General features: G+C 35.2%; 1 protein-coding gene across 1 annotated transcript; it reads right to left on the bottom strand.

Annotated features, from left to right (window-relative positions):
• Positions 1–151: 151 nt before the first annotated feature.
• On the bottom strand, positions 152–4,598 carry LOC103999969 (PHD finger protein ALFIN-LIKE 6-like). Its single transcript, XM_018819711.2, has 5 exons — positions 4,339–4,598; positions 4,186–4,218; positions 3,399–3,624; positions 899–1,016; positions 152–806 (listed from the first exon to the last, which is right to left on the bottom strand). Exons 1-5 carry the CDS (start codon positions 4,436–4,438, stop codon positions 528–530), a joined length of 756 nt encoding a protein of 251 aa, XP_018675256.2. The 5' UTR covers positions 4,439–4,598; the 3' UTR covers positions 152–527.
• Between the last annotated feature and the right edge of the window lie 11,137 nt (positions 4,599–15,735).

Here is a 15,735-nt window from a genome sequence, read left to right on the forward strand (position 1 = left end):
ATATTACATCTGGTAAGACGGAGTCCTTAGAAATCTCTTAATTATAGTATTGCAAACACACCTCAGTATGAGAATCTATAATTAAAAATGTTTCTATATATATATATATATATATATATTTGTGGCCTGTCAACCCTGACAAGAAAAACACATAAGATCCTTGGAAAAGAGAGGACCAAGCATTCCATGACTAGGCAGCAAAAAAAGGATGAACAATTCGGATTCAGATGGAGTTGAATTGACCATGATGATTTCATAGTTCCAAACCACTCGATACTAAAAGTGTAGCTGAAATAATGGTGCCTTCCCTACCTCCCAAAGCACTTGGAGCTGAGAAAATTTTCAGATAACTCTGCTATAGTAGAAAGAATGAATAGCTCACGACAAAGACTAATTCGAGTAGACTCTATAGAGACTGATGAAACTATGTACTTATAAAATGTGACACAACGAGCATAAAAGAAAAAGGGAAGACAAAATGCATCAGCAGATCATTTTAAGCTATCATCTGAAACAACCAGATAATTTTAGGTCCTCGCTCTCTTTTGACGGCAGCATCTTGGGCACCTATACTCCTCGAGTTGTTCATACTGTTCAGGTGTAGTCCTCACACACCGTGCATGATACCATGTCACACACATGTTGCATAATATCCAGTATTCACTAAAAGCAAACCTGTTTCCACATGCACCACAGATGATACTGCTAGTGTCGTCTCCCATTGTGTATAGTTCAACATCATCCTCATCGTTCTCTTCCTTTTCTATCAAAGACAAGGGCAACCCCAGATTTTGTCGTCCTGAACCCTGAGAAACGTAAAGCAGGAAAGAGTAAAATTGCAAGATATACGAGGAAGAAGGATACATGGGATGTTCTAGCTAATGGTAATTGTACTCACACTTTTGGAGTTCGATTCACCCTCATTGCTCTTGCTAAGGGTTATGGGCATCTTCATAGTTCCAAATATAACCTCATATATAGTAGGATTACTATTTATCATATTGAAAAGCCGTGACCTGCATCAGTTGCACCACAAACTCATAATGCATGAATTAACACACATTCAATGGTATGCACTACAAAGCAGTACAGATAGTTTATGATTTATGAGGTATATGATGTCTTGTCACTAAAGTCACTAGATTTACATATGATTTTTATTGACTCAAGCCTATCATAAAATTTCTAAAAATTTACTATGATGAGTTTTAAAAACAAAAGATATATTCATTAATTATATTAATGTTATTAAATATACGTATGATGATGTAACAACTAATAGAACTATAGAGAATATGTTTAGTGAATTTTCTATTAGCATAGGATTACATCAAGAATGCACATTAAATCCCTACTATTTCACACTGATAATAAATAAACTTATTAATCACTTATATGATAGACCTCCCTGGTGTATATTATTTTTGATGATATTATCTTACTTAATGAGAGTCTAAATGAAATTAATTATAAACTTGAGTTATAATAACAATCCTTAGAAACTAAAGTTTTTAGATTAAGTATAACTAAAACTAGATATATAAAATATAATTTTAATGATTCTAGAAATAGATAAGAGAATATAGTTAAATTGGATGGACAAAAAATCATTTTAAGTAAAAACCCATGATGATTAAAATAACGAGGGGCATTAAGAGTATTAGGTGATCATCGAATACCTTTGAGATTAAAAGGATAATTTTATAAGAGAATTATGAGACCAATAATGCTTTATCAATATGAGCGTTGGACAGTTAAGAAATAAAATATACAAAAAGTTTATATTATCAAGATGAGAATGTTGAAACGAATATGTAGAGTTACTAAGAAAGATAAAAAAAATACTTTTATTCGTGAATAACTAAGTACCATTTTGATAGAAGATAAGATGAAAGAAAATCATTTAAGAAGATATAAACATGTGCTTAGAAGATCTTTGAATGCGATAATCAAGAAAGGTGAAATGATCAATGTTAGTGGTACGATGAGAGGTAGAGGAAGACATAAAAAGGCTTTAATAGAAATTATAAATAAAGATTTAAGCACTTTGAACTTAATTAAATATAAGACTTTTTACATATCTCAATGATGATAAAAAATCCATATAATCGATCCTAAATAGTTAAGCCTTATAATTTTGTTAATGAAATCCATTAAGAATCATCACTAGTTAATGAATTACCACTCCACTCCACACACACACACACACACACACATATATATATATATATATATATATATATATATATATATATATATATATATATATATATATATATATATATATATACAAATATATATATATACACATATTTATACAAATACATATTTATATATACATACATATTTATATATACATACATATATATATATACATACATATATATATATATATATACACGTGTGTGTGTGTTTGTAGTCAGAATATCAACAATAAGTTAAGCATTAGATATTAATACAAAGAATTTCAGATATAATAAATTATCTGTAAATAAATAGACATTTGATAATAAATAATAAAAGCATGGCTGAAGTCGACACACTTAACAACATGTCAAAACATGACTTTCATCTTAGTCAGGTCCAAGGTTCCCAGCACAACAAAATATTCATTCGATAGAGTTGAAAATCGAAATGTCAAAATGCAACTCTATATGGTTGGTTTCATCTCATAGAAGTCGACAATTATTTAATAATTAGCAAAATAGTAAAATATTTGTTTACCATTATTTGGAAAAGGAACAAACTTCACAAATAACACCAACAATGCTTAAAATGACATGAAGATATGACAATAGAAAATACCAATAGAACTCATATATCATGACATAAATGGGGGCAATATGTAGACTTAAATTCTAATACATTTAACCAAAAGCTGAATTGTTGAAGTTGTGTGTCCAAAGTGCACCACAAAGGACATTAATTATTTGGGAAATGTCTCTAGACAAAAGCAAACCAGACTTCATTTTACATTAAGCACAGGACATAAACTTCTTAGTATAAAATAAAAATAAAAATAATTCTTTATATAAAATAAAAATAAAAATTATTCATGGTAATATTTGTTAACACAGACAGCCACATAGTAATCATAAACGCTATGGATCGACACAAAGCACAAGCCAATCCATAGCCATAGCAACCACGGACACCAGCCACATCAAACCCACATGAGATATTAAACACCAAAAAATCATATGCATCCCTGAGTTTAAGGGTGAGAAAAGCATCTAAATGATGATCATAATAGATAAAATGATGTGTTAGAACAGAATAAAAAGAATCTGCCAGTGTTTCTCCAATCCAGGAAAACATCTTAGTGATCAATTGATGCACAAATCTTCAGGCTAGGACAACAAGGTGGTGACTCATAAATCAAATCAAATTTACCTTACCTGGTCTTATCATCAAAGCCAGCACGTGCAGCAATATAGAAGGCATAAGAGTAAATCCATATATCGCTATGGATTGCAATATGAGCAATCCAGTCCTTTAATTTCATCTCATCTTTGGCGAAGTTAACCCCTAAGGATGGTTCAGGAAATTCGTGGGGAACAACAGGAGCTTCCTTTACTTCCCAAGTCTCATTAGGATACCCATAAAGACACATGTAGGGTTTTTCTGCAAAATAATCATAATACCAGGAATCATATTCAGTACTGTTCATGATAAATAATAGACGATTTATTTGGAGGTCATAGGACTTCACTTAGTTTTTGATACTGGCAAACAAGAACTACCAGCTGACCCTTATAAACATGGTAATCATATAAATTACAGTAAAATAACTCTCAGAGACCTCCGGAAAATTCAATGTTGCACCAGATTCCAATACAATTTAAAACTGCAAAATTTAGAAACACAAATCCAATTAAAACTGCAAAAGTTAGAAACACAAATCCACTAGAAAGAAGTTAGAACATCCTTAAATCAAATCAAAATGCCAAGCATTTTCTTCTTAATATTAAACAAGTTCAGGTGTTCAGATGCCTCCACGAAGCGCCTACACTGTTGACTTAAAAAGTTACCCATTCCAACTTAACAGTATCGAGTTTGTGACTAACGAACGTCAATCAACAGCCAAAACTCCAAGAACTAATAGAAGATAAGTAGAGGGATATGCACAAGGAGGAAACGTTCTAAGCAAAGAGAAGCAGACATAGAGATGGAGGGCTGACTCACCTGGATCGCACTGCTCATAGAACTTAATAAAATCTGCAACACCACCATCGAGAACAAAACACACGTTAACATAAAAGCAGCAAGAACTGGGAAAGGGATCAAGAACAACAAGGGCTGCTAAAACTTCCAAGAAAGCAGAGAGGAAAGAAAGACCAGTGGTGAGAGCCTTGATCAAGCCGGCTCTTCTGCCCAGGAAGTCCCGGAAAAGCATATCGATTGTCCAAGAAGTGATAGGTCTCCCATTCAGGTCCATCGGCGCGCGCTGCTTTAGACGGTGGGAAGACGATTCGGGGTCCCCAATGGCAGATTCTAGTGGGGAATTCAACTAGAAATGAGGAAGGAGGGTAACTTTCGGCGAGGAAGATTAGGGGTTAAGGATAGGGTTCGACGAGAGAGGAGGAGAAGAAGAGGGAGAAAATGGCGGAGGAATGATCTGAAATGGGTTTTGGTTCCCCGCTCCGGAGTTTGATGAGTTCAGGGTGGGGTTACGTCACCGTGGCGCAACCGTGACATCTACATTTGGACAAATGACGGTTGTGTCCTGGTGAAACTATGACTTCACCAGGTTGATGGGTCGGGCCGCCCAGAAAAGTTTCTCGGGTGGCGGCGGCCATAACCATGGGGCCCCGAGGTCTCGAGTTTGAAGATACGGTTACTATATAATTAAAGATATGACAATCAATTATTTGGGGATCGCTGCAACCTTAATTTACCTCAATTTTTGTATGATAAATTTTGATTAAAAAATATTATTTTTAATCTGAATTTATATATATAAGATTGTCTAAGATATTTTTAAAGTGAAAACGTCATGTCACTTGTACGAAGATCGAGATTGATTTCTCAATTTAATCCATTCGATTCAAAATTAGTAAATGGAGGTCTCCAAATATGGGTTCTTGTTGTTTCAAAAAAGAGAATCCGCTCTCTGTTCAAAATATATTTCTATATAAGGATGAGAATGAAGTTTGTCATTGATTCTCTCGTTACCATGAAAATGAAGTTGGTAATTATCTTCCTTATCATAGTAAATGATAAGGAAGCTTGTGTTTGCTTCCTTTGAATCTTCGTCCTTATAGACATATGAGTAGAGGATGACTTAGAACTCATGTGGCGATCAAGTGTTAGCTAATGGTAGATTTCTTATCAATTATCCCCTCTGAAGGCATGCTTTGGGTCTTTTATGAGAAGGGTGATGGGGATATAAACAGGAATAACCTTTGTATATGAACAAATACTAGAAGACCATAATACACAACGAAATTAAATGGAACCACAATCAAATAGAACACCAAGATATACGTGGAAAACCCCTTTAATGTGAAGGGTAAAAACCACGGGACAAACTAGAGATAATCCACTATGAGAATAATGAATATACAAATTTCAATCTCTTGCCTTAAACCCTAGCAACAATTACAAGAGAATAACTGGGATACAAGGATCACGTCACTGCCTACAATATCTAAAACCTCCCCAAGTAATCACAGCAAGAGTCTACTGTAGATTTGATCTAACCTGAGATGAGAACACTGCTAGATGATTGAGAATAGCCTCTCTGCGTTGTCCTTGTCTTCTTTCCTTTCTTTCTCTTCCTTTTCTGCCTTGTTTTTCTCCTTTTCTTTGGAATCCCGTGGTTGTTCTCTTCTTCCACGTTGCTGCCCTATTTATGCCTTTTTCTGCCTCCAAAACGCAGCCACCACACCCTCCCTAATGTTAATTAGGGTTAGGTTAAGAGGGGGTGAGCTGTGGGCTGCCCAAGCCCACTATAAGCTGAATTTGTGGGCTGCCAACCCAACAAAGGGTTCGAAGCACGTTGTTTAGTTCATAGGAGCGTTTGAGATCTTATCTTGTAGGTTGGGTTTTTCCAACTCAGGTGTCTCGAGCACACCTTGGCATATGCCTCAGTCATGATGAATTTCATTATACGTGGGTTGGATTTTTCTGATTCACATATCTTGGGCACATTAGGTTTATGTGTTTGTTATAGCAGATTTCTCTTGGTGCATGTCGTATTTCTAGATATACATGTATTATTTCTTAATATACATGTCTTGAGCATATTTCGCCTTGTGTCTCTGCCATAGCGAATTTCTCTTGGCACAAGTCAGATTTGTCCTTATGCCTCCATTGTAATAAGATATATCTTGGCACGGGTCGGGCTTCTTGACTCACACGCCTCAAGCATATTTGACACCACACCTCCGCCATGATGGATATACCTTGGCGTGGGTCAGATTTCTTAACTCACGTGCCTCAGGCACATTTGGTCATATGCCTTTAGTGTGATGGATGTACCTTGGCATGAGTTAGGTTTCCCAACTCACATGTCTTGGGTACATCTAGCTCTATGCCTTTGTCATAGTGGATTTACCTAGGCGTGGGTGGGGTTTCCCGACTTATACACCTCGGGCATATCTGGCCTTATGCTTCCGCCATGACGAATTTTGGGTCTTTCTATCGTGGTGGATTTAAGTCCTCTCTCCATTGTAGTAGATTTTGAATCTTTTCACTGTGACAGGCTTTAAATTCTCTCTATCATGGCGGATTTGAATTACCCTCTCTATCGTGGTAGATTTTGAATCTTCCCATTGTTGCGGGCTTCAAATTCTTCTTCTGCCATAGTAGATTTCAAGTTCCCTCTTTGGATCTTCTCACCTTGGTGGGCTTTGAGTTCTTGCTCTATCATGGTAGGTCTTAGACCTTCTCGTCGCGGTAGGCCTTTTAGGAATTGGCCCCGAAGGGACACTTGTCTTGATCACAAGAGGAGAGAGATCGATCTCCTCCTTATAAATCTTCTTCCACCGTAGGTGAAATTCATTCCTCCATTTGAGACTCCAGAGTCCAAAGTCTTTAGAGCCTCAGGAGTTCTTAGCCTTGCCCCCAAGGTCTCCTTCAGAGAGTCCCCCCCCCCACCTCAGTTCTCTGCAAGGTGAGTCGGTCTTCAAGTCCTTCGTCTTGGCATTAGTTTGCTCTTCTGTCTTATGTCGAGATGTCTCTTCTCTCTTGTATAAGTACTTCTCGATTCTCTAGCTGTCAGTGGGTTAAGGTTTGTGCTTCATTTTTGAACCATCAAAGGGTAAAGGAGGTCAGGTCCTCTTTATTAGAAATTCTCCCATGGACCCGATGATTCTTCAAGACTTGGAGTCCATGAGGAGTTCTCATAACTACGATTCAGTGATGAGCACATCTCTATTGGATTGCTTGTGAATTAGGTATTTTGTCTCGGTTGAGTTTTGTTGAATCTCGAATTTTGATGATAAAATCAAATGATTTACGATCTAATCCATGTGTTGAGAAAAGTGATGTAGGACTAATTACGATCATGAAAAGATAAAAAAATTAAAGAATCATATGTTGGGTCGAAGTCAAAGATCGGGCATTGGGCTGGAAGAATCGGATAATGCACCGAGAACGAATGAATCGAGCATTACACTGAAGGTTCGAATGATGCACCGAAAGCTCGCCGAGAGTTCGTCGGAAGTTTATCGGAAGTTCGGAGGAACAATTGACATACCGGATAACTGAGATTGCTTGTATTGAATTGCTTTAGCCTTAATTATCGTAATTAAGTGTCAATTTGAATTAGTTTAGGGAGTAACCATACTAACTCAATTAGGGGCCAATTGGGCTTAGTTAGGGCTATTTTAGGCTAAGTGGAAGGCCCATTCAGTGACCCTTAGCTAGCACAAGCGGTGGCACCACTTGAGGCTCGACCTCCTAAGCTGTCTAGGCAGTGGTATTATCTAAATTGGCGATAGTACCACCTAGACACAGTCTCCTAAACTATGTTAGACGGTGGTACCGCCAAATTGAGTGGTGGTATCGCCTAGTGTTAGTGTCAAACTGGGTGGTGGTACCGCTCAGTGTCAGACTGATAGGCGATGGTATCGCTAGTTGTCAGTTCGACAAATGATGGTACAACCTAATAATGGCGGTGGTACCGCCAGTATCCCGAAAACCAAGGATGAGATACTTTTTTGCTCCATTTTTAAAGTCATCGGGGCCTATAAATACCCTACTCTTCCCTGCATAAAAGAGCACAAAAAGTGAACAAAAGTCTTGAGATTTTGAGTTCTAAAAGTCTTGAAAAAGTGCTAAGTATCCTCCCCTTCCTTAAGTTTTGTGATCATTCTAAGAGAGGTGTGAGACTTGTAAATGTTATCTCCTAAACCTGTGAATAGGAGAAAGAGTTGTAAGAGGGTAATTGGTTTTTGTCCATTGAAAGAAGATCGTTAGTGAACGCTGATGGCCTCGACGGAAGAGAAATTTGGAGTGGACATAGGTCACGACGACCGAACCACTATAAACTCAGTTTGCATTTACATTATGTGTTTCATTGCTATTACTCTTTAAGTTAATAACTTAGTTCACTTCAAGCACATTTCCTATATGATTTTTTCATCAAACGAAAGTTTTCTAAAATCGCTGATTTTATTGAAAGTACTAATTCATCCCCTCTCTTAGTGCCGAAACGGTCCTAACAATTGGTATCAGAGTCTCATTTCTCTTTATTTGGTTTAACACATAAGAGAGATGACTTTTATCGACAATCTAGAGGGTCATTCTATCACTCGTCCTCCTATGTTTAATGAGACGAACTACATATATCGGAAAACTCATATGAGGATTATTTTGATTTCTATAGACTTTGATTTATGGAACATTGTCGAATGTGATTTTCAAAAATCCTCTAGGCCAATGAGTGAGTGGAATGATCTAGAGAAAAAAACCATTTTCCTTAAATGCGAAAGCTATGAATGCTTTATTTTGGGCTTTAGACAAAAATAAATTTAATCGTGTTTCTATATGTGAAACTGCATATGATATTTGGCACATACTCGAAGTTACACACGAAGGCACATGTAGAGTTAAAGAGTCTAAAATCAATCTTTTATTATATAGTTTTGAATTGTTTCAAATGAAACCAAGCCAAACCATCAGAGACATGTATACCCGTTTTATGAATATTGTCAATGGTTTAAAAGCTCTTGGTAAAAGTTTTTCTAATATTGAACTTATTAATAAAATTATAAGATATCTTTCAAAAATTAAGATCCAAGTAATTGCAAAACAAAAGGCAAAGGACTTGAATTGTTTTCCACTTAAGAAACTCATAGGGTCATTAATGACCTTTGAAATGACATGCAAGGCATATGATGAACATAATGAATATGAGAACAATATTCCAAAGAACAAGAAGGATATTTCACTTAGAACTAAAGAAGAACACTCGAGCGAAAGCTCAAGTGATGATGAGGACTTGACATGCATAATAAGAAAATTTAAAAAATTCATAAGAAGAAACAAAATAAATCTTCTAAAACAAGATATCAAAAATAAAAGTGAACTAAAAAAAAATACAGTCATTTGCTACGAATGCAAGAAGCTGGGGTACTTTAAAAGTGAATATCTTTAACCGAAGAAGAGAAGCTACAAAAGAATAAGAAAGCATTTAATGCGATTTAGGATGAATCGAGTGCATCTGAAGATAAAGAGCAAATCAATCGAATCTCATTTATCATATAATGATTTACTTAATGCTTTTAATGATTTATATGATGAATGTAAGCTAGTTGAAAATATAAGTTGTTTAAAAATGATTATGCTTGTCTTTTTAGTCAATTTAAAAAATTAAAAAATGAATATGATAATAGTATGTTAACTCCTTGCATTAAGCGTAAAGAGTTAGATTCACTTAAGAAAGAAAATGTAGTATTGCAACAAACTTTAGAAAAAATTAAAATTAAAAATAAATCTTTAAATATGATCCTTACTAATAAAGGTCATGTATATAGAAAAGTTGGAATCGGTTTTGTGAGTTGTAATACTCAACAAAAGTTGACTTTATTTGTTAAAAGTCTCACATTACATGTTTCTCGTGAATATATATATATATATATATATATATATATATATATATATATTATAAATATGGATATTTTACTTATAAATGTTTATTTAAAAAATATTGCTCACACAAATTAGTTTGAGTTTCTAAAAGAACCATAAATAACAAAATATCAATAGTCAAGATAGATAGATCTATATATAAGGGATCTAAAGTTAAATAGGTACCTAAAAGAAAACTCCCTTTCTTGTAGATATGTTTACAATCAAAAGCTAGAGCAAAAGATGATACCTTAATAGTAGATGCTCAAGACACATGACCGAAGATCTAATATACTTCTCTAAGCTCACTAGTCAAGACGAAGGATATGTCACATTCGGAGACAACAACAAGAGAAATTATTGACAAAGGAATCATAGGTAACAAGTCAAATATCTTGATTGAAGATGTGTTATTAGTAGATGGTTTAAGACATAATCTATTAAGCATTAGTCAATTATATGATAAAGGATATATTATCAAATTTGAATCTAATGCTTGCATAGTAAAAATATCACACAAAATATATCTATAAAATTTTTTAAAAAATAATAATATATGTATTATTAATATTGATGATTTCTGAAATGAAACATATTTTTTAGTTTTAAACGATGATGCATGACTTTAGTATAGGAGACTAGGTCATGCTAGCATAAAACTAATCTCACAAATTTTAACTAGAGAACTTGTAAGAGGAATGCCTAGCATCAAATTTGTCAATAAAAAAGTTTATGATACATGACAACTAGGTAAACAAATAAAAAGTAGCTTTAAATCTAAAAATCAAATAAGCACATCTAGACCACTATAATTAATCTATATGGATTTATTCGGACCAATTGCTATAACAAGTCTAGGAGGTAGTAAATACGCTTTTGTAATAGTTGATAATTATTGTAGATGTACTTGGACATATTTCTTAGCACATAAAAGTGATTGCTTTAAATAATTTTTAAAATTTTGTAAACTAGTTCAAAATGAAAAGGGTTTTATGATTTCTTCTATTCAAAGTGATCATAAAGGTGAATTTCAAAACCATAATTTTCAAAGTTTTGTGATTTAAATGAGTATAACCATAATTTCTCTACTCTAAGAAACTCGCAACAAAATGGAGTAGTTGAGAGAAAAAATAAGAGCTTACAAGAAATGATGAGAACCATATTAAATGAACATAGCTTACCTAAATATTTTTGGGCTGAAGCCGTTAACACGACATGCTATGTCACGAATAGGGTTCTTATAAGACCATTACTTTCCAAAACTCTCTATGAATTATGAAATAATAAAAGACCTAATATCTCATATTTTAAAATTTTTGATTGTAAATATTTTATTTTAAATGAAAATGATGTCTTAGGAAAATTTGATGCAAAATCCGATGAAGGTATCTTTCTTGGATATTTCTCTATTTCTAAATATTTTCATGTTTTCATTTAAATAACTTTAGTTATTGAGGAATCCATCCATGTTGTTTTTAATGAGATTTTCAAAATTAAGAAAATAATTTTGATGATGATTTTGATTTTGATGCTTTAAATTTGAATAAAAACTCTCATTCCCTAAGTAACTTGGATGCATCTTCTTCCAAAGAATCCTTACCTAAGGAATGAAAGTATATAGATGCTCATCCTAAGGAGCTAATCATTAGAGATACATTAAAAGGTATTCAAACTCGTTCTTCTTTTAAAAAAAATTATACGAATGTGACTTTTTTGTCTCAAATTGAATCGAAATGTATTAACGATACTCTAAAAGATGAATCATGGGTTGTTGCAATGCATGAGGAGTTAAATCAGTTTAAGAGAAATAAGGTGTGAAAGCTTATTCCTAGACTTAGTGATCATCTTATAATTGGCACTAAATGAGTCTTTAGAAACAAGCAATATAAACTTGGTATCATAGTTCGAAACAAGGTTAGATCAGTGGCCAAATGTTTTAACCAAGAAGAAGGTATCGATTATGAAGAAACATTCGTTCCCGTGGTAAGATTAGAAGTCATAAGGATACTACTTACCTATGCTAGTTGTAATAATTTTAAGTTATTTCAAATGGATGTTAAAAGTACTTTTCTTAATGGCTTTATTTCCGAAAAAGTTTATGTTGAACAACCACTTGGATTTGAGAGTACTATTTTTCTAAATTATATTTTTAATTTATCTAAGGCTCTCTATAGATTGAAACAAGCCCTAAGGGCTTGGTATGAAAGACTTAGTTCTTTTCTAACGAAGAATGATTTTTTGAAAGGCAAGATCGATACAACATTGTTTATTAAATATTTTTAAAATAATTTTTTTATTACTCAAATTTACAATGATGATATTATTTTTGTTTCTTCTAATGAATCTTTATGTAAATCTTTTACCAAAAGCATGAGCCAAGAATTTGAAATGAGTTTAATGGGAGAATTAACTTTTTTTTAGGATTACAAATTAAGTTTACCTTTGTTAGTCAAACTAAGTATGCTTTAGATCTATTAAAATGATTTAATATGGATAGTGCTATGACTATTAATATACCAATAAGTATTTTTATAAAATTAGATATGGACATTAACGGATAATATTTTGATCAAAAGACTTATAAGGGTATAATAGGTAGTTTACTATACCTCACAGCAACTAGACCTGATATTATGTTTAGTGTTAGACTATGTGCTAGATTTCAATCTAATCCTAAGCAATCTCACTTAAAAGCTATTAAGAAGATTTTTAGATACATAAAGAGAATACTTAATCTAGGATTATTGTATGCAAAAACTAAAAATCATAAACTAATTGCTTATGTCGATGCTGACTTTGCTGGATGTAGAATAGATAGAAAAAGCACATCTGGAATATGTCAATTCTTAGGTCATTCACATATTTCTTGGTCTTCTAAGAAACAAAATTTTGTTGCATTATCTATAATTGAAGTTGAATATATAGCAGCAAGTGCATATTGTGCATAAGTTATTTGGATTAAAATTACTTTAGAAGATTATGAACTTTACTTGAAAAATATTCCTATAAAGTATGATAATACTAGTACTATTTAACAAAGAATCACATTCATGTTGAATCTCGGATTTTGATGATGAAGTCAATTGTCATTTGTTATCTAATCTATATGTTGAGATAAGTGTGCAAGATTAACTACGATGAAAATAAGATATGCAGCAGGAGTTGCGTCGGAGTCAAGACAATGATCACGTTGGGAATTCGAGAGTTCGATGGAAGTTCGGACAACCGTCGGAGGTTCTGCGGAAACAAATCCGAGAAGTCCATGAGCTTGCTAAAGAAGCTCGTCGAAACTCGCCAAGTGGATCATCGCAAGTGTTAGGATCAAGAGCACTAGGGGGGGGGGGTGAATTAGTGCAGCGGAAATCTTTCACTATTAAAATCGAAAGCTGCGTTCGTTTGATAAAAACGATTTCGATGTTAAAGCCGATTCTAAGATTACTTTAACTTAAGATTAAGCGAGATGACGTTAAAGTAAATCTACAAAGGCAGTTTGTAGTTTATGATGGAAATCAGAATGCAAGCGCAAACTGAAATGCGACGTTCGTACGACAAAACCGGTTTACGTCTAAATGCCAATTTTGAAGATACTGAACTTTGAGATATGTTTTATAAATGCGCAGAAGGCAGTTTGCAGTTATGATTGAAATCAAAACGTAAACGTAAACTAAAATGTAATGATCGTACGAAAAAGCTGGTTTACGTCTAAACGCAGATTCGGAAAACTCTGAACTTAGAAACTCGTTCGTAAAAGCGCAGAAGGCAATAGCTATTTAGGAGGTTTGTAGTAAAGATAAAATGCTCAAAGTAAATGCAAACCGAGATTTAGAGTGGTTCAGTCAATCTTGACCTACTCCACTTTTGGCTTCCTCCACCGACGAGGTCACCGACGTTAACTAGAGGCCTTCCTTCAATAGGCGAAGGCCAACCACCCTTTTACAGTTTCACTCCTTTTGACGGGCTTAGGAGACAACCCTTACAGAAATTTTCTCTTCTCTCTTTACAACTCAAAACTTTGAAGAACAGAGGGAGGAGAACTTTTGGCCTTTACAATAATTTTGAGCTCTAAGAATCACAGAAAAAGATCAAGATTTCGAGTGTAAGTTGCTACCTTTCAGTGCTGAATGGGTGGGGTATTTATAGGCCCCAACCCAGTTCAAATTTGGAGCTTAAAACTGTCAATTCCTGGAATTCCGGGATCAGGCGGTTGCACCTCCTGATTGGGGTAGTTGCAATGCCTGGCAGAGCTCGAAGACTGAGCCTCTAGGCGGTGCCACCTCTGTCAGGGGCGGTTGCACCTCTCTGCCAGAGCTCAAAGACTGAGCTCAGGCGGTTGCACCTCCTGACTGAGGCGGTTGCACCGCCTAGCAGAGCTCGAAGACTGAGCTCAGGCGGTGCCACCTCCTATCAGGAGAGGATGCACCGCCCAGTCTCGCTTGGAGACTGAGCCCAGGTGGTGCCACCTCCTGGCTGGGGCAGTTGCACCGCCCAGTCTCGCTGGGAGACTTAGCCTAGGCGGTGCCACCTCCTGGCTTGGGCGGTTGCACCTCCCACAGCAATCAGGGTCCGAATGGGTTGATCCATTCGGCCTAATTTGGGTTTTTTAGGGGCCAAATTGCCCCAAGATTAAGTTAATGGGATCACCTCCCATTTCCAACTTAATCATTGTGCTAACTACGATAATTCCTAAGACAATTTCTGCAACTTGCTCCGGTGCGTCAATCGCTTCTTCCGGCGAGTTTCCGGCGAACTTCCGTCGATCATCCGATGAACCCTCGGTGATGCTCCTGCGGACTTCCGGCAAACTCCTGGACTTTCAACGATACACTTGGCGAGTTCCGATGAGCTTCTTTGGCAAGCTTATGGACTTCTCGGATTTGTTCCCGCAGAACCTCCGACGATTGTCCGAACTTCCGTCGAGCTCTCGAACTCCCAACGTGATCATTGTCATGACTCCGGCGCAACTCCTGCTGCATGTCTTACTTTCATCGTAGTTAATCCTGCACACTTATCTCAACATATAGGTTAGACAACAAATGACAATTGACTTCATCATCAAAATCCGAGATTCAACAATCTCCCCATTTTTGATGATGACAATCAATTAATAATGGAGTTAACCTTAACTCCCCCTGTCTATATGCCATACTTGAGATAAGTCATTCTTGAATTCAAGACCTAAGAATTCAAGTGACATCTCTGAAGATGATGTCAAGGCTTGACATTCATTCTTATATAACAATTTTGAATGATGGTAATTGAAGCAATTCATCATATTGTAAGATATCAACATGTAAAGCTGTGAAGTAAGATTTTGATATCATTACATGATGTACACATTTCAAATACTTTAGCAAGTGTTGCATTTCTGTTCATATATGGCATCTGTTCATATATCTCTTGATGATGCAAGCATGGCATAATCATAGCATCAGTGTTTATAGCATCAATTCATATATTTCTCCCCCTTTGTCATCAACAAAAAGCATGGTAGTTGTGATACCAGGAGGACAATATAAGCAAGTTATCAAGCATATAAAGGAAGGCATGATACATATAATGCTTTGAATACTTCTTCTCCTTTTTTGTTATAATCTTTTGTGCATGAAGGAGGAAAGTCATTTTATCAAATCCATTTCGGAAAAAAATATTTTTCATAAG

This window comes from Musa acuminata, chromosome BXJ3-10, assembly GCF_036884655.1.
Source record: "Musa acuminata AAA Group cultivar baxijiao chromosome BXJ3-10, Cavendish_Baxijiao_AAA, whole genome shotgun sequence".
Lineage (NCBI taxonomy): Eukaryota > Viridiplantae > Streptophyta > Magnoliopsida > Zingiberales > Musaceae > Musa > Musa acuminata.